The sequence below is a fragment of the Amblyomma mixtum genome, chromosome 10 (assembly GCF_055824585.1).
Source record: "Amblyomma mixtum isolate Tamu chromosome 10, ASM5582458v1, whole genome shotgun sequence".
Taxonomy (NCBI): Eukaryota; Metazoa; Arthropoda; class Arachnida; order Ixodida; family Ixodidae; genus Amblyomma; species Amblyomma mixtum.
The window spans coordinates 112,089,374-112,108,113 of NC_143021.1; the positions used below are offsets into that span (position 1 = coordinate 112,089,374).

The 18,740-nt window shown below is 46.6% G+C and overlaps 1 protein-coding gene across 5 annotated transcripts in view; it reads right to left on the minus strand.

The window, feature by feature from the left end:
- Positions 1–18,740, minus strand: part of LOC149326691 (ryanodine receptor-like) — a 539,764-nt gene that overhangs the window by 251,023 nt on the left and 270,001 nt on the right. For all 5 annotated transcript variants that reach the window (XM_089562900.1, XM_089562898.1, XM_089562899.1 and 2 more), the window contains exons 52-53: positions 4,510–4,777; positions 1,915–2,188 (exon numbers count right to left, since the gene is read on the minus strand). In XM_089562900.1, the coding sequence (XP_089419026.1) occupies positions 1,915–2,188; positions 4,510–4,777 (542 nt within the window). The remainder of the gene's footprint in view (positions 1–1,914; positions 2,189–4,509; positions 4,778–18,740) is intronic.

Consider the following 18,740-nt stretch of genomic DNA (forward strand, 5'->3'; position numbering starts at 1 on the left):
AGTGCAAGCTCCGTCTTCATCAGCATTCGTGGTGCCAAGGTTTGTTCTCCTGTGCACTGGTCTTGTCCACCTTCTATGGCCGTTTACAAACATCCCTCAAGAGAAAAGAATCATGTTTAGGGGACGCGCAAGTATTTTACCTTTGCGCATGCATGCCTATCTTTCCTTGAGGGAGACAACAGCTCAGCATCATCAGTGTCGGCTTAAAGGCTGAGCTTGGCAGGAGGAATGCCAGGGGAATTTCCACTAACCATTTTTGCATCGCATAGCTAAAAGTGCACTGCACTAGCCATTAAGACGTCCCAAATGCACACCTCGTTTCCTTTTGGCCCTTGTATAGTGGCGGAGGTGTTCCACAACACAGCACAAGAGTGTGGGTTCTATTCCTGGCTGCGGAAGCAACATTTCTGATTTAGGCGAAAAGCGGAAACGCCCTTGAGGTTTCTCTGCACAGCGGGCATCATGTCACAGTGGTGGCGTATTACACTGCTAAAGCAATGTCTGAATGTATGCGTAGGCTCTTTGGCCCAAATGTTGGAGCATGCACGCTGCGGCTGACCTTTTATGATTAAGAGTAATATAGTTAACTGTGCTCTCACCATTTGTGCAGATGAACGAAAAAAACTTTGCAGTGCAATGCATTTCGATAACGATCTCAGAAGGATCGCGGGGCAGCATCCTCGCTGCTGTTCCACCCATCCATGCAGTCCCGGCAGTAAAACACGAAGTCACCAAAATAATTTGATGTTGACAGTAGTTTCAACCCTTTTGTACCTCACCGCACTGAGCAGAGCGTACTTACAAGCCACGGCACTGAATGATCGAGCAACACCTGCATTACAGCCGCCACAGCTTGGTGACTAGACAAGCCCTCTTCGTGTGGATGCATCTGTCTGTGTTCTGGAGAAGCGCGAGGAGCAGCGAACAAGATCTGGTCGCGCCGCCGGGCACAGCGTCAGCACCTGAGTGTAGTCCTACACTGTGGTACAAGCCATTTAGCAGAAGCAAATTAGGGGTCACAGCAGGAGCCATGTAATGTGTCAGGTGGACACCACCATCGCATGCCTCAAAGCGCGAGTGAGGTGTCCACTGACCCATAGAGCCAGTTATGCACCTTTCCTTGTGGAGGGGGAACAGTTAGCAGGTGGAAAAATGCAGAGAGGGGGGGGCAGCACAAAAGTGGAAAGAGGAAAATAAACAACACCTGCCATGGAAGCTTCACATAGACACCAGTGCTGCCTTACTGTTTCCCAATGCTGTCGCATTAAAAATTACGGGGCACTTGAATACGGTTATGTGGTGACAATGCATTAGCATCCGGTCTTCTTGCTTCAGGAGACAGTTGCCAGCTTAGAGCCTTATTGAGCACAAGCTGCTGGGCATTGGCTGATTGGCCCTTCACCTTCCACAGTAGCCACCCTCTGGGTTCTTACCATGGCGGCCATCTTCCGGCCTCTCCTTCCCCACCAGTTCAAGTGGAGAGGGTGATGTCACTCTCTCCACTTTGCCACCTGTCAGAAGTGGCAGGGCATGCAATGCAAAGGCAAGATGACCAATGGTCAGTTAAAGGATTCCAAGAGATGGCAAGCATAAGAGGCGGAAGGTTAAATGGGCAGATGAGATTAAGAAGTTTGCGGGAATAGGGTGGCTGCAGCTGGCAGGGTTAATTGGAGAAACATGGGAGAGGTCTTTGCCCTGCAGTGGGTGTAGTCAGGCTGATGATGATGATGAGGCAACTGGTTGACAGGTGTCAGCTGGCAGGTGGTGTACACAACGCTACCACATCGGATGTCGCTTTCTCCTTCATGGTGAGGCTAGCTCTAATGCTAGCGCATTAACAAAGTCAATGAGAACAGGAGCATAAAAATACGACAATGCTGCACCGTTCACAAAAAGGGGAAGGGGCGTACGCACCACAGACTCTTGCGCATGACCTCCTCCTCGAGGGGCGACATCTGGACGGGCAGCAGGGCCCGCACGCGGCCCAGGTGGCTCAGGACACTGATGATGTCCGCCTGGCTGCGGTGGCTGATGACGTACGTGTTCTCCAGGGCGTTCATCAGCTCCCCGCACGAGCTGTAGATGCGCAGCAGCAGCCGGAACATCTGCCGCACCACCTCGCGGTCCTCAATCTCCGACTGCTCGGCCCACTTGACCACCGTCTGGACCACCTTGCGCGTGAGGATCTCTGCGCACAGCAGCAGGATCCCTCCGGTCTACCTCACACGGCCCATCTCATTTTGCTAACTTGAACACCACATTAAATCAATCTACTCATTTATACCTGTCGATACCAGTTTCGATACCTGGCGATAATTTTAATTTACCGGGAGGTGCTCAATATCCTTTAACAGGGCTAAAATATGGAATACCGTACCGCGTTACATGAAATACACGTCCAACTTTGTTTCTAAACTAAAATGGCAATATCTCAATAAGCAATCTGATGCACCAAGCTAAACACGTGTTGTTGTTCATAGCAATGCTCCATATAGTGATTGTTTAACTCTGACAATGTTTGTAATGGATCCATCACTAGCCATAGCGGCTAAGGATCCAGATGACTACACAGCAATTTCTGTATCGATTTTTACGTGAATAAACGTTCTGATTCTGATTTGGTGCCTGCATCATCAATAGGCATTACAGAGGGGAGGGGGGTCACTTTCATGTTAACAAAAGATGAAATCATGCACTTAACACATGAAAAAAAAATTCCTTTGGTCAAACATTAATATGTGGCAGGAAAGCCTTATATTCATCGATTTATCTGACAAAAAACGAACAATGGAGTATGTCAATTTTAAAAGGAAGTTTTAAATTGTGGTCCCTTCTCTTTGAAGCATAAAACAATAGCTTTGAATGTTTTTATCTGTCTGTATCAGTGTCGGAACAAAGTATTGTGCCAAAATTTCACTCTGAGATTTCTTCAAGTTTTACAGCCCAGGCACTGAAGTTTGCTTTTGTTTTCTGGCATTCTAAGTGTCCTGTCATAATTTCTAAGAACAGAACAGACTGCCCAATTCTGAACCTTTTCCAGTTTTTCTACAAGCTCTTGCATGTATGGGTTCCAACAGACACAAGTGAACTGTGCAGACACGGTTGAAATGCAATACTTCTTTGCAGCGTTTGGGAAAATGGCTGAAATTTCTTCTGAAGAAATCAAGACACCAGCAGCTTTCTTCACAATGTAAACATGCTTTGACCACCTCAGATCAGCAGTAAGATAAGCATCTAAGTACGTAAGATTCTGTGCTTTGTTCAGGGCCACCTGGTTCACAGTGTGTGCGTAGGACAGGCGACAGCGATTCATCGTAAAGGTGACGTGTACACATTGTTTACCAGTTAACCCTTTCTGGTCAGACGCAGACTCCCTTCTGCTCTGGTCAGCATTCTTTTGGTCCTCCCAGCTCCTCATAAGGAAAGGGAGTGCCATGTCATAATTTGGTTACAAACATTATTTACAGCATTTTTTCTGCTTCACTATGGCTTCACAGGGAGTTCTTCAGAGCGTGGTATTTCTTGAAGCCCTCTCCTAGGCGGAGGCCAGGCTTCTTCCTGTGTAACTTGCAGTAGAATACCCTCTCGTTTCTGCCGCCCTCCATCTTTCTGTCATTGCAGACAACACCTAACATTCTTCATCACTGAAGTCATCTTCACTTTCTACAAAATCATTTCACAGCTTTCCGTAAAACATGACTGCCACATTGGATGCCATGCCGCAATGTTTTCGTGCCGTTTCAGGGCTTCCAAAGCTACATGATCAAAACATATTTCTAGTAAAAAAAGAAATAGCTAATCGGCAGGCTACAATCATCCCCATCAGATGCCACGCCCTTTGACTACAGAAATGGCAGGCAAAATGTAACTTTTCCTGTGTCATTGAAGCAATATTATAAACAATGAGTGAAGCCAGCGTTTTTTCTTTCCATGTATTTTTGTGTGTTTGTATGTGTTTGTAAAAGAGGCTTGGTGCTCTGAATATTGTTGCTCTATGTACCCATTTATTTCTTTCTAATTTCATGAGCTTTTATATGTATGTAATTAATTTTAGTTATGCCTGCAATTTTCTGCTTTGAAACTAAATTGCATGGATCCCAACTAGCTTTTAGCTAGGGATCCAGATGTTTTCACAAGCATGCCTTGTATGAATGTTGAGAAATAAAATTGAATCAATCATTCAATCAATTGTTCACACTATAGTCATATACAACTTAAGTCTGCAGTGAAGATCCGCCCACATTCAGCCTGCGTGCACAGAATTCCTCCCCGACGAAAGAGTAGTCGGCTGGTTTAACGTTTCTTGTTACGTAAACAAGACCTTATCACAAGAAAAAGAATTACGAGCTCTAGAATTTTGATACATGGTTTGTTTGATGAAGCTGATTTCATTTACAGTTGCGACTGGCCAGCAGAGCAATGCAGTACGCTGCGGACCACGGCCCAGTGTTAGCAGCTGCTGTTTTTTTAAGTTGTATTTTACTATAAAAGGGGTGAGACTCAGCTGACCTTCGGGCAGTGTGATGCGCTCCTTGTCCTCCTTGCCGGGCTCCTCGGCCGACTTGACCAGGTTGACGAGGGACATGAGCTTCTGGCGCAGGCTGCTGGTGCTCTCCCCCTCGCCCTCGGCCGACTCCTCCTCGGCCGAGCAGGCCGCCTTGAGCCGCCCCACCAGGTCGTCGTGCATGCCGCTCAGCAGCTCCCGCAGGCTCTCGCCACACGGGCACTGGTCGCTGTTCTCCTCCTCGAGGTTCTTGAAGCCCAGGATGGCACGCATCTGCACCATTCATTCATTCATTCATTCATTCATTCATTCATTCATTCATTCATTCATTCATTCACTTCACTGCCTTCTTCCATCATCATCATTCATCATTATCAGCCTGACTACACCCACTGCAGGGCCTCTCCCATGTCTCTCCAACTGACCCTGTCCTTCTTTGCCAGTTGCGGACACTGTATCCCCGCAAACTTCTTAATCTCATCAGCCCACCTATCTTTCTGCCACCCCCTGCAACACCTGCCTTCTCTTGGAATCCACTCCGTTACCCTTAAGGACCAGCGGTTATCCTGCCTTCGCATTACATGCCCTGCCCAAGCCCACTTCTTCCTCTTGATTTCAACTAGGATGTCATTAACCCGCGTTTGTTCCCTCACCCACTCTGCCCTCTTCCTATCTCTTAACGTTACACCTATCATTTTTCTTTCCATATACTCGCTGCGTTGTCCTTAACTTAAGCTGAACCCTCTTTGTTAGCCTCCACACTTCTGCCTCATAGGTGAGTACCGGTAAGAAACAGCTGTTGTACACTTTTACCTTGAGGGATATTTGTAAACTGCCATTCATGATCTGACAGAGCCTGCCATATGCTCTTTACTCGGTTCTTATTCCTCTAGTTATTTCCCTCTCATGATCTGGATCAGCTATCACTACCTACCCTAAATAGGCATATTCTCTTACTACTTCCAGCACCTGGCTACCAACTGCGAACTGCTGTTCCCTTGCCAGGCTGTTGAACATTACTATGGTTTTCTGCATGTTAATTTTTAGCCCCACCGTTCTGCTCTGTCTGTCTAACTGATTGATCATGCTTTGCAGTTCTTGTCCTGAGTGGCTTAGCAAGGCAATGTCATCAGCGAATCGCAAATTACTCGGGTATTCTCCATTAACTCTTATCCCCAACTGTTCCCATTTCAGGCCTCGGAATACCTCCTGTAAACAGGCAGTGAATAGCATAGGCGAGATCGTGTCTCCATGTCTGACACCTTTCCTCACTCACTCACTTCACTGCCTTCTTCCATGACTGGTAACGGAAAAAGAAAAGATTAGCACATACACAGCAAAAGAAAGCCACATTTACACTGGCTCACCTCTCTGACTTTGCTGCCACTGAAGTATGCAAGCTATCTGTCAGTGATGGAGGTGGGCAGGTTCAGTCATCATTTTCATTATCATCATTCATTCATCATTTCAGAAAAAAAAAGAATAAAAAACCCAATTACTGTTGCAAAAAAGTACCCTTCTTCAAAGCAATTCTCAGTGTGCAATGACTATATCAAGGTTCATAAGTAATATATTAGATGGCGACTGCAATAATAAATTTTGTGAAACAGAAACATCCAGCTAATTTTACATCAACAAGAAAAACTGGAAGAACGCAAGGTTTGTTCCCTGGCAGCGGGTGCTAGATTAGCCAGCAGGCAGGGTGCTGCTACATTTCTGCGCTGATTCCACTTGGTTAATTAGAAATGCTTGCTTGGAAGCTTCTTTTTATTCTACCAATTACTAGAGCAAAACTTCTACTCTAAAATCACTTCACAACGTTCTCACCAGACTTTATAACTCACTGTTACCGCATAGCAACACTCCTTGAACTATAAACTTGTTGGGGAGGAGGAATAACCGCAAACTTGACAGGACTGAAGATCGAGAAGAGGACAGGACGAGCGGTTCTCGATCTTCAGTCCTGTCAAGTTTGCGGTTATTCCTCCTCCCCAACATGTCTGACCAACTGGCCCAAAGCTTCCCCTTGTATAAACTTGTTGAACCCTCCACTCTAAACCTGTTGACACCTCCCGTTCTCAAAGCATTTTGAAACCTCAGACATTGCTACTATCAAAGGAAAACTGCAAAATGATGGCAGACATAGATGATAGTCCAACACAGTGCTGATGGAAAAATTGTAGGCGTTTTTTGCACACAACATGGGATTGCAGCCACTTTTATGCGACTGATTCATCGAGACAGCCTGGAATGACTTGGGGCCAGCGTGCACTGCAATATACCTTCATAACATTGCAAAACAGACAGTACCCAGTCATACCGTGAGCCTAATAAAAGCATCTGAATTTATGCACCCAACAACGTGCCAATACAACCACAGGAAAAAAATCAGAACATGTAACCTCATTATTTCATGCTGACATTTTTTGCGTGCGTTTGTGTGGTTAGATAGTGAACACATTCTCATTCTAAACATAACATAATGTGTTTCTATGTGTTTTCCAGCTGTGAGTCTGTCTAACTGTATTCTTCTATTTACAAAGATGCAAGAGTCATCAAAATGGCACACCCTTACAAAGGGCCATATCAAGTCAACATAGGAATGGCACAGTAAGCTAAATGGTGCCAACAGACTAGTAATGAAAGCCAAAGAACCTCTATTCAGTAACACAAGCCATACACAGTAAAGTGAGGCCAACACTCTAGGTTTCTGAGCTTTTGCTTCCTTTTTCTTTCGGTGTGTTTGTGTGTGGTGATGACATATATACACGGGTATACGGGTCTAACTTTTTTGTTCGCAGTTCTGGCAGCTTTTGGCCCTCACCAGAAAGCAGAATTCTACAGCTCAGATTTTAACCTATGGTCTCATGAAACTATTTTACTGACCCATACAGTTTGACGCTATATTTGACGTCTCTTACCTGCATACATACCGTCGAACCCCGTTACAACGAACGTCGCTTCAACGAAATTTTTGCCATGCGACGCTGGGTTTAAAAATCTATCTCACAATAAAACGAGCACATCGCCGCCCATCTGTGTACTTCCGTAGGTCCACGCTGCTTTGTTTCACTAAACTTTCACTGGAACCACTCATTCAAACGCACATAAAGACCGCCATTGCTTGGTGGTGATGACAATTGGGCTGGCTGACTTGCGACAAGGAGAGGGTGCAAGTCCCCGTTTTCTTCCAAGCCAGAGCCGCAACCAATCCGTCGCCAAAGAACGCAGCAGCCTGTCAACACATTCCTTCCTCCATGTGGCAACAGCAATTTCTCGGCTAGTTTGCAGCGTACATCGGTCACATATGCATTAAAAGAATAAATGTATACTAATGTTCGAAGCAGCAGCCTGAGGATCACTTACTGAACAGCCTAAATTAGCACTCAAAAATGTGTTTTCGACTCGTGGAGGAAAAGCACCGTGATTGAGTGGAAAAGCAATTGGTTGTTGAGAAACATTTGCAGTCATTTAGCCACTTTGCACATTACATCCCAGAAATGAAGATATAACTATGAAATTCTTTCCATTCATATTGCCATTTTGCATCATAATTCAATAGTTTTAAGCCACAAAAAACAGAGGTGACAGGACGAAGCGCCTTCGTCCTGTCACCTACCTATATATGTCTTGCCTGTTTTTTGCGCTTTAAAACTATTTAATTATGAACCGAAACCAACTAGCCCAGCAGCATGTGCTTGCCATTTTGCAATCACGTTATGGTCAGAAACCCGTGCATTAATTACACCTGCATTGATTGACTAAAGCTGGATGACAGCCGTAGCGAACAGCTGCAATGCTGTGAAATGGCATATGGAAATGAAGGGAAAATCTTCATTTGCTGCAAACGTCCGCCACAAAATATCACTAGAATTAGTTTCCATCAGCTCAGTGTTAAAGACAAAACGGACGGGAAAGCATTGACGACGTAGTGGTGTGCATGAAGTATGTCTCTGGGAAACACATGGGACATAGAGCTGAAACGCCTAACCAAACAACTCAACGCACCTAATCACTGCCAGCGCCTTCTTTATTTTTACAATGCCTGCCGAGTACGCGCGATACGACCGTCCAAGGCCCTCTCCTATCGTCCTTTCCTACTCTCTCCTGTGAGGGAAAGTACCATCTGAGTGGCGCCGAACGACGGAAAGCAGACGAAAACAATTTTTTTAACGTTCTCTTTTTTTTCGTGAGGCGGCGCTCATGAAACATCGAAAATAATCGAAAATAAAACCATCCCCTGAAAAATACGCGCAGTGACGACTAGATTTCGGTGTAATCACATTCCGAGAATCTATTTTCAGCGTTTTTGTTCAATTTTCAGATTTTGCTTCAGTATCCCTTTAAAGACCTACTTCACCGAAAGTTTACTTCGGCTAATTTTGTGCTGGATATAGTGCGCATGTTATGAACAATATCTATATTGAATATTAGGGCTGTGAAGCGTCTAGAATTTTAGGGTGCGTTCCAATTCTCTAGACGTCCAACAAGATGTCTAGTGTGACGTCTAGGAAGCCGTCTACATATCTACATTACAGAGGCTAGAAGGTTTTCCTAGTGTCGTGAACGGCCGCCGTTTCAAGGGGCCCCTGTGAAACCGGTTTGGATGCACAGCGTAGGTGGCGCTGCAGCTGCCAGGCGTGCGGCTTTTGGCGCGCTATGCAAGCCGCGCCGTTCGCCCAGCCAGTTGGCAAGTGCGCGCGGGCGATTTGTGACATTGAAGGTGATGCCACACATCATGCAATCATATGTGCATCCAAACGCACTCGAAAAAATGCGAGTAAACCTTGCATTTCAGCTGTTCAGTCAGGAGGTACTAAAGAGTATTTTCTTTTACCGGTACCATTTGCAAAGGGACAACGTCAGAAACATCGAACCGACAGAACGGTTTGTAAAACTAATGGAAAGACTAATTTTTATAATGTCATCTAGAATCCCATCAAAAGGCCTTCGTGCTGATTCAAGAAATAAACTTCAATAAAACGGAGAGTTGAGCTAGTTGGTACATGTTTCTTGGAAAAAACAGCGCTAAACGAAGGACAACAAAAAAGAGTACAACAGGACCGGCGCTGACTATCAACTGAAGGCTTTATTAGAAACAACACGCAATATATACTCCAATGACAACCAAGAACGCATGGCAACACCAAAAGCTACAATGATAATCACCTGGATCAAGATACTTCAGTTCACAGTCATGAACTGTTACAGAGGGGATGCTGACGCACGCGTCACTGTTTTTTTGGATATGAAAGGCTTCACTGATTTCGCGTGTTAGTTTATCTTTGTGCTTGTACAGAATCTTAGTTTCATTAAAAATGGGGGTACATGATTTTTCAGAAGAATCAGGTTGGTTATTCTGGAAACAGTTCCTGTAATGCAAGGCCAAGTTTGACGACGGAGCCCCTCTTAATGAAGTGTTGTGGTCTCTTAAGCGGGTGTTCAAGAAGTGCACAGTTTTTTAATGAGTTCATTGTTTTTCTCAAGGAATGGGAGGAACATGCTGCACAGTATGGTGGCGGCTTTTTAAGTGCAGGAACTGCCCTTGGGCTGCGTGTAACGCTGCAAAGCACACTGCCGCTTGTAAAATACCTGACCACGTCGCTGCAATACAAGTACTTGTTGACTGCAAACCTAAGCCAAGACAGGATGGAGAAAGTATTTGGGATTGTGCGCCAGTGCTTCGGTTGCGATGATCATCCAACTGTGGGGCAGTTTTTGATAATTATCAACAACCTTTCTTTCTACAGCCTCGCAAAGCCTCCAAAAGGAGCAAACGTACATGCAGAAGTCGTGACTGCCCTCTTGCAACCATCTGATGTTCCCAAAGAAAAAAATGAACGAATAACTGAACTTGTCGATAATTTACTGGATGGCGGAAACTTGGCTTCTGCTGCAGAGCTGCTCGAGGAGCACAGCAGCCTGAGCGATCATCAGGGCTGTGTAGACAAAAAAAGTGACAGCAGACTAATTTTTTATGTAGCTGGGTATGTTGTAAGAAAAATCCTTAAAAGATTTCCTTGCCCCGAATGTGCAACTTGTTTCAGCACTTCGCCTTAATTTGCAAGCCGAGTCAAACAACAATGCCTCACTTACTCGAAATTTTGACCATGGAGGCTTAGTTTATCCATCATGCAAGGCCAATTGAACAGCTCATAGCTAAGCTTGAGGACGCATTTACGGTGTTTTTCAGCCGCAATGAGCTACACGCAGATAGCATGGTCAGCTTTCTGCATTTTCTTCAGGGACGTGAGCTTCAAGGTTTGGGCTGCGCGGAGCATGGACGTCGAATTACGACAGAAGTGGTCAAGTTTTACGCCTTGACTAGGATGTATTTCCTTGTAAAGTCGGTAAACAAAGAGCGCGGCGCACAGCGAGAAAAGAAAAAGTTGCTGAAAATGAGGCGCTGTCAGTAGCCTCGCACAGGGCACTTCGCACAAAAAAAGGCATTAGTACATTGTTGTCATGGAATCTTGTGTAATAAAGACGTTCCACCCTGCAATTTGTGCCGCTTCCTTTTCTCTTTTCGGTATCATGTACAAAATGCGTTTTTACGCTTCTTTACGGCGCAGTAGGTGAGGCCCGACGTGACGCTTGCATTTGCTCCTGCCGCGGCACACTGTCGGTGTTACAGCTAGTCCGTGTCGAATCTAAATGAGAAGAGAACCTATGCCAGTGTTTGCACCGTCTTTAACACTTTAACGCCTTGTCAAAGCAGTGATAGCAACCCACACACGATCAACCGACTGAACCAGTGAGCACTACCCATAGGGGCTTCTTGCGCCCGCCCGCACGCCAGTAACACGATGGATGGATGGATGGATAGGAGCGCCCCCTTTGAAACGGGGTGGTGGCAATTGCCACCATGCTCAGCTTTTCTTTATTTATTATTTTTTTTTTGTTTACTGTGTTGGCAATTCTCATTAAGATTCTCCATCAACTTTGCCTACGGTTTCCTACTATTCTAACCTTATGCCACATCTCTGCTTTTCAGCCACCAATCCTCCAATCGCTTTTTGCTGACTTCCACTGCAGATTTATTTACATGACCATTGTTATCTTTAAACCCTAGGGCCTCAGAAAGAGTGACTGTGCCTGCATCGACATCCGGATGGATACCATCACATTTGATTATGAGGTGTTCAATTGTTTCCACAGATCTACCACACACTGCACATGTGTCATCTTCTTCGTTAAATTTCTTTTTGTAGCTGCGCGTTCTAAGACACCCTGATCTAGCTTCAAAAAAGTAGGGCACTGCCTCTTGAGTTATCATAGAAAAATTCTTTCCTGATCTGCCTTTTCCAGAATCGATATAGTTCTACACTATGTTTCTTTTCCATTGAATTCATCCAATTTTTAACTTCCGCGTTTTTAACCTTTAATGCTCTTTCTTTCTCCGTCCTCATGACCGGCATACTTACTGGTTAGTTTTCTAGTTCTTTTCCGTCACTGTGAGTCAACGTTCTTTCTGTATAAATATTTAAATACCTTAGCTGCCCATCTGTTATCGTCCAATTTCCTCAGGCGTTCTTCATATAGTATTTTACTCTTAGCTTCCCGTGCCTCGAACGATGCCCAGCCCATATCCCCTTGTACTGCCTCGTTTGTGGTTTTGCCGTGGGCACCTAGTGCTAATCTTCCAACAGCTCTCTGATTTACGTCTAATCTCGACTGAACTTCTGCCCTTAAGCACAGAACCGCATTGCCGAAAGTAAGTCCCGGCACCATTATTCCTTTCCAAATACCTCTTAGTACTTCATATTTGTTGTACCCCCATAATGCCCTATGTTTCATTATCCCGGCGTCTCTTCGTCCTTTTGCCCTAAGAGCCTGTTCATGCTTTTCCGTGTATATCTGCCCTTCGTTTAGCCATATCCAGAGGTATTTGTATTCGGCCACTTTGGGTATTTCGTGGCCTTGTATTGTAAGCACCTGATCAGTTGTATCGTTAAAAATCATCACACCTGATTTAGTTGCGCTAAAACTGAATCCTAGAGCGTCTCCTTCGTCTCCACAGCAATTAACCAAAGTTTGTAAATCTTCCTGGCTATCTGCTAACAGTACAATATCGTCCGCATACATTAAACCCGGGAGTCGCTGCTCAACTACATTTCCGCCTAATCTGTACGATAGATTATAACCCAGATTACTTTCTTCTAGCCTTCTTTCCATATTTATCACGTAAAGCATGAACAGCAGCGGTGATAGAGGGCAACCTTGCCTTAATCCTTTGTGCACCCCTACAGTTGTGGTACTTTTTTTCCCTTCCCATGTAATTTCAACTTCATTATCTCGGTAGATTTCCTGTAGAAAATCAATTACCTCATCACCAATACCTAAATCTTTCAATATGCTCCACAGGAGTTCCCTGTTCACGTTATCGTATGCACCGCTTATGTCTAGAAAGGCTATAAACAGAGGTCTATTTTCCGCCTTAGCTATTTCTATGCATTGGGTAAGCACGAACAGGCTATCATCTAACCGCCTACCCCTTCTGAACCCATTCTGAAGTTCTCCGAGTATCCTATTCCCTTCTACCCATGACTGCATTTTTAATTTCACAGCCTGCATTGCCAGCCTGTACATAACAGATGTTATCGTAATCGGACGGAAGGATTTTATGTTCATCTTATCTCCTTTCCCTTTATAAATCAAATTCATTTTACTCTGTCTCCAGCTGTGCGGAATTTGCTGATTTGTTATGACTGCCTCCAATGCTTTTATCAGCGCGTCCTTGCTTCTTGGGCCAAGTTCATTAATCAGCTTAATTGGAATTTCGTCTATCCCTGCGGATAGACGCCAGCGGGCGGCAGCGCCATCTGCCTTGAGCATAGCAAGTTATTTCAGCTGCGCCGGCCCGGTCGCGACACTAGGAAAACCTTCTAGCCTCTGTATCTACCATGGAGGATCCATGGGCAAGACGTCTAAGTAGACCATAGAGTTTCTTACTATTACCTAGGGAAAGCTGGCAGCCCGTCTATGGGAGTTTGCATGGAGACCCCTCGAGACCACTTCAGCCACCATGGGCGCTCAAAGCATCATGGGGCGGTGAGCTACTTGTTGCGGAACTGCAACTTTTGGCCAAAAATAATAGAAAAATTAAGCTGTTTGATAACTACAAACGTCCTAATATTCAATATCTTGTCTAATGATTGCAACAAACGAGCAGAAAAGCATTTAAGTGCAAAGTTTGCCCAAAATAAGAGATGACTAGCTTTCCTATTGGCGAAGTGATGAACACTAAAAAAACTAATATTGCGCAATTAACAAGCGCACTTTTAAAAGTAAATATGTTTTAAAAAAATGTTGTTGCTTAGATACTTTAATAGGTTTTTTAATGACATTTCGGGAGAGTAAAACCTTTTATTGGCGTCGTGTGTCGTCGCGTTTTCACTACTATGGCTTTTGCACACTGCGTTCGCGCGAAAGTCGTCTGCGCACACACGGACAGCGTTTTTGGAATGAAACATCTTAGCAATAACACTCCGTGTTCCCGAAAAACTACGACTGTTCCGCAACAAGTAGCTCACCGCCCCATGATGCTTTGAGCGTCCATGGCGGCTGAAGTGCAGCGCCGCCAGCTTTCCCTCTAGGTAATAGTAAGAAATTCTATGAAGTAGACGTCTACTCGGGAGTATTGGAACGCACCCTTAGTTAGAAGCGTTCAAAGACCTCTGTAGCAGACGACGCAGTCCCCTAGCGGTGCGCTGGACAACTAACAAACCTGACCGGAAATGACGCACAATTGAGACACCGGCATCGCCGGCTCGCCAGTTTCAGGCGTTCTGAAGTGAGTGCGCACCCCTTGTAAACTCCTTCTGGCGCGTTTCTGGCTGTTTTCACCGCGACGCTCGATGGTCTCCGAGAAAAATTAACTGCTTGCATCATGTCGACGAAGTGCGTGGCCGCGGAAACGAATGCGAGTAATGCAGAAAACACCATGTATACCTCTCGGCCACTGCCCTTCACCCCCGATCTCGAAAGCTGGTGTCAGCTGTCTGGAGCTCAGGCTTTAACGTGAATTCCCCTCTCTTCAAAAAAGATAATGGTTGGTGACTGACGCTTCTGCCTCGCGCTAACCCCTTTTGTGGGTTGGGCTTCGTCAGTAGACCTGTCCCGGTCTACGCCATGCAATAGAGCACGTACGCGTTTCTGTCCCGATCGGCAAAGCATGCTACGAACCGAGAGGGCTATAATTAGGAGAAGAAAGGCTTCGAGGCCTCTCTAATTGGGAGAATAAACAGGACGGCCGACCGCTCGTCACAAGCTAGCTTAGCCGGTTCATATGCTAAAGTGGACGGCTTTGCTCATCGAGCAACGCCCTTTTGACGGCACATTGTTTACACCAGGCAGAAGTCTAAAGAGAGGTCTGCTTCGTCGGAAAAGGAATCCGCATATGCACGCGTTTATTTCAGGTACAACTCTGTCCAATGCGCAATAATGCCGTCGTGCACCGAGTGTATCTGCTGCCTCGAAGATTCGCAGGCCGGGCTGAGAATCCTGGAAGGCCACATGAGCGTTACTGAAAACGTCGAATTTCTTACTGCCTCACGCCATTCATACTTGAGGTCGATTACAGGAAGCTTCAGCGTTACCATTCAAGGCGCGTCTCCAAGACCTCATAGAACTGAACGCATATGCTATTTGCATGATAATATTTTCAAAGGAAGACAACACGTTTTTCATTATATGTTCTGCATATAATCAGTCGATACAGACACAGTGCCTACGGTAATTTGCGCGGTGGGCGTATACGGTCGACCGGTCCGGCAACCACGTCGTTCTGCCCAGATGTGTGGTTTGAAAAGATTAGAAAAACTTTTACGCCCCTGCAGTACACGGGCTTTAAGTGGTTCTAGGTAAATACAGTAATGAACGCAGCGCATAAGTTTTTGTTCATTTGAATCGGCATGCATTTCGCAACGCGCAGTGGTTTGCCCGACCGAGGCGCGCAAAGATGAACCAGCCCACCATCGGCACCGCAGTGATGTCACGGTCCTCGAAGAAAAAATATATTTATTTTGCAGCACAAATTTTACTTCTGGCATATTCTTTCGCTTGACTCAGCGCTTGATTTTCTTGAGCTCCCTTTTTAGACGTCCAGCTGTTTTTATTGATTTACATCGCGTTCACAGCACCTGTTCCAAATTTCTATGCACAGGCAGGAATACCTTTCGACGGGGGAGAAAAAGGAGAAGGCAGGTAATTTTTTTATCAAGACAACAACCGTATATTGCTCGCACAGCAGAGCGCACATGTGCTGTTGGCACGCACGTGCTTGCTCAAAAATGCCGACTTGATAATAGAAGCACTTCTACTTGGCCTCCATTTGAATATGCTTCCTTCGTCCGCTATGTCCGAACTTTGCACAAGCTGTAATCGAATACTGCCAGGCAAAAAACGCTCACTAGCACTGCGGCCCGATCATCATCGCTGAGGTTGAGCCAGGAGTTTTCTAGTCTACTACAGCAAATAAAACACGTTTAAAACTTTTTCTATGGCGTTTCATCCGTTTTAAGATGTGTGTTTTCACATATAAGCAGTATTTATCGCACAAAGTGCTGCACGCGCTACCGGTACCAGCGCTTTGCTCGAGCCGCAACGAGCAGACGCTCCGAACCTGTCCGGACTCTTGTCTCAAACGTGCGTCACTTCCGGCGGGCGGCAATGGCGCCCGTTTTTCCAGTTTCGGTATTGAAAACTCCGATTTTTGCGTGCCTTTGGCACCGTAACTGCTTGAAACTGGAGCGTAATGTTTTGTGGGTAACATAATATGGGGGTGTACTATGAATAAATAACCTTTTTACGGTTTGAAAAATTTTGGTCAAGTAGGCCTTTAAAGGGGTAGAGACATCAAATTCCAAGGTTGTACAAAAGACTGCCATACGTTTCCTTTGTATGTGAGGACCATAAGAGCGAAGTATTAAATTTAAGGGAGGTCTAGAACATATTTTAATTTCATTTTAAAGTTTGTGAAAATGCTCACTCTTGAAGTCTGAGCCATCGCTAGTGCATCAATGTGACGTAGGAACAGAGAAGAAAACACAAGCAAGTATTTCCTACGTCATTGCACAGTTTTCTGACGTACGGGACCAAGTTTTGCGGTTTCGCGGCCTAGCAACCTTGGTTACGAGTGCTCACGAGTCTTTTCTTTTTTTTCTGCACGCTCGCGAGTGCGATGGTGCTTTACTCCCGGCGTTGCCGCAGGCGATGTCGTTGCCGAAAGATCCACTTTTGCAGAGGCATATTGCCCGTGCTCTAATGTAGGAAGCATTCTCTAGTATCATGGATGTTATGTATTTTCTTGTGCGAACGTGAAGTACGCCGAGCATGCCGGCCGGCCAGCCTGGATCCCGTCTGCCGGCGTCATAAAAAGGAGCTAAAGTGTGTTCTTGACGTAAATAATAAACCCTGGGATAAGAAATGTGAAAAATGTCATTTTTGAGGATCGCTGACGAATACTGAGCTGCTGGCAAAGGTAACGACTGTGATACGAGCAAACTTTTTGCCACAACCGCCTCGCAGCTGCCGCTGGCCCGACGTTGCGGTCCGGCTCGCCTGGCGCCCGCTCGCTTCGCTGCTGAAGACGTCGTGGAGATTCACCATACTATTATTTTATTGTGAGATGATGCTGTTGACAGTAAAACGATGTGTAGAGTAGGCCTTTTATTATAGCGCAGGCGACTTCCGAAGCGCCGGCCGCTGCGACTTCGATGCGGAAGAGGCTATAGGCCTAGCGACGACCACGGCAACCAGGCAGCAGAAGAGCTCGTCGCCCGGAGCGCCCGCGAGCGATGCCGTTGCCGAAAGCTCGAAACATAAGCAGGCATGCTTTGTCGCTGCTCGAGCAGTCTTTCTGAGGGACTGCTGTACGGCGGCGAAGTGCGACACCGGTTGCGGGCGCAGCTTGGGTAGAGCGGCGCAGCGATGCTCACCGCTCCGTGTCCCTGCTTGCAGTGGGGCGGCAGTTCGCATGCAAGCGACGATCAGTGCGGTGCGTCGGCCAAGTGGCCATATGGCTTGATGAATGTTGCTGCGCGTGCATTATTTGTCTAAATAATGATTGCACTTCGCGCTCTGAGCTCGCTACTTGTTTTTGGTCGGCGAATGTTTTCGCTCGGCCACCGATATGCCCAAGGCACGTCGGCCAACGGGTCTCGTTTTGGTCGGCGGCGTTGTCACACTAGGACGACGCTTGGTCGTTGGGGCGTCGTCGTCGTCGTCGGTGCAGTGTGACTGGCTAGTCGGGGAACGACCAGGTTGGCCGACGCGACCGTCGGCGTCGCTGTCGCGTCGACCTCGGGGTCCCGTCGGCCTAGTGTGAACGCGCCTGAACTGCGCGCTGGTCCCAGCTAGGCTGCCCTAGTCGTCGCTATAGGCCTAGGTGGTCTCGCTTCCGCAGTTGACGGCGCTTTGGAAGTCGACTGTGCTATAATAAAAGGCCTACTCTTCACATCGCTTTAGTGCGAACTCGTCCCATAATAGAAGATAAGTTCGATTTCCACGACGCCTTCATCAACGGAGCTAGCAGACGAGCAGCGCGCACGAAGAAGCAACGTCGAGCTGTCGGGATGGGACAACGTCGGCGTGAGGTCGGCGCTGTTGTCGGCAGAGTGTGACACACGGGTCGGCCGCCGGCTGCTATCTCGGCGACGCGACGGCGATGCGCTCGTCAGGCGACGACCGGTGCTCGGTCGGCGTCTGCGCAGTGTGACAGACGCGCCGACGGCACAAAAATCGCTGCCGCCGACCATCGCCAGACTGAAATCGGCCGATCGTCGGCGTAGTGTGAACGCGCCTTTACCATTTGACGTTGCCTACACGCTCGGCGTTTGCTGGCACAATCTGAGCTGCGTCGGGCCTGACGCCTGCCTCCTCTTCGGAATCGCTGGCCAGCGGATCAAAAATGAAGTGATTGTCGGGGTTCGAACCGCGGCGTCTTCTTCCTCGTCTGCGTCATCCCGCGATTCCTCATAATCGGTGTCTTCGCCGAAATAAAACTCTTCTTTCCGACTCGGAGCTGTTCGACTTGCCCTCCGCCCGGCTCTCCGTGTTTACGCGCACCACGTACGTGTCAAGCAGACGACATGCCTACACGACGTCACGGCTTTCCGGACCCACGTGACAACGCATTGTCTGGTTTTTGACGTCATGAAAGAGCCTGGCAAAACCTGGCAACTACGAACCGAAACCGAAACTGCTGGGTACAAATAATACGATTATTAATTATATA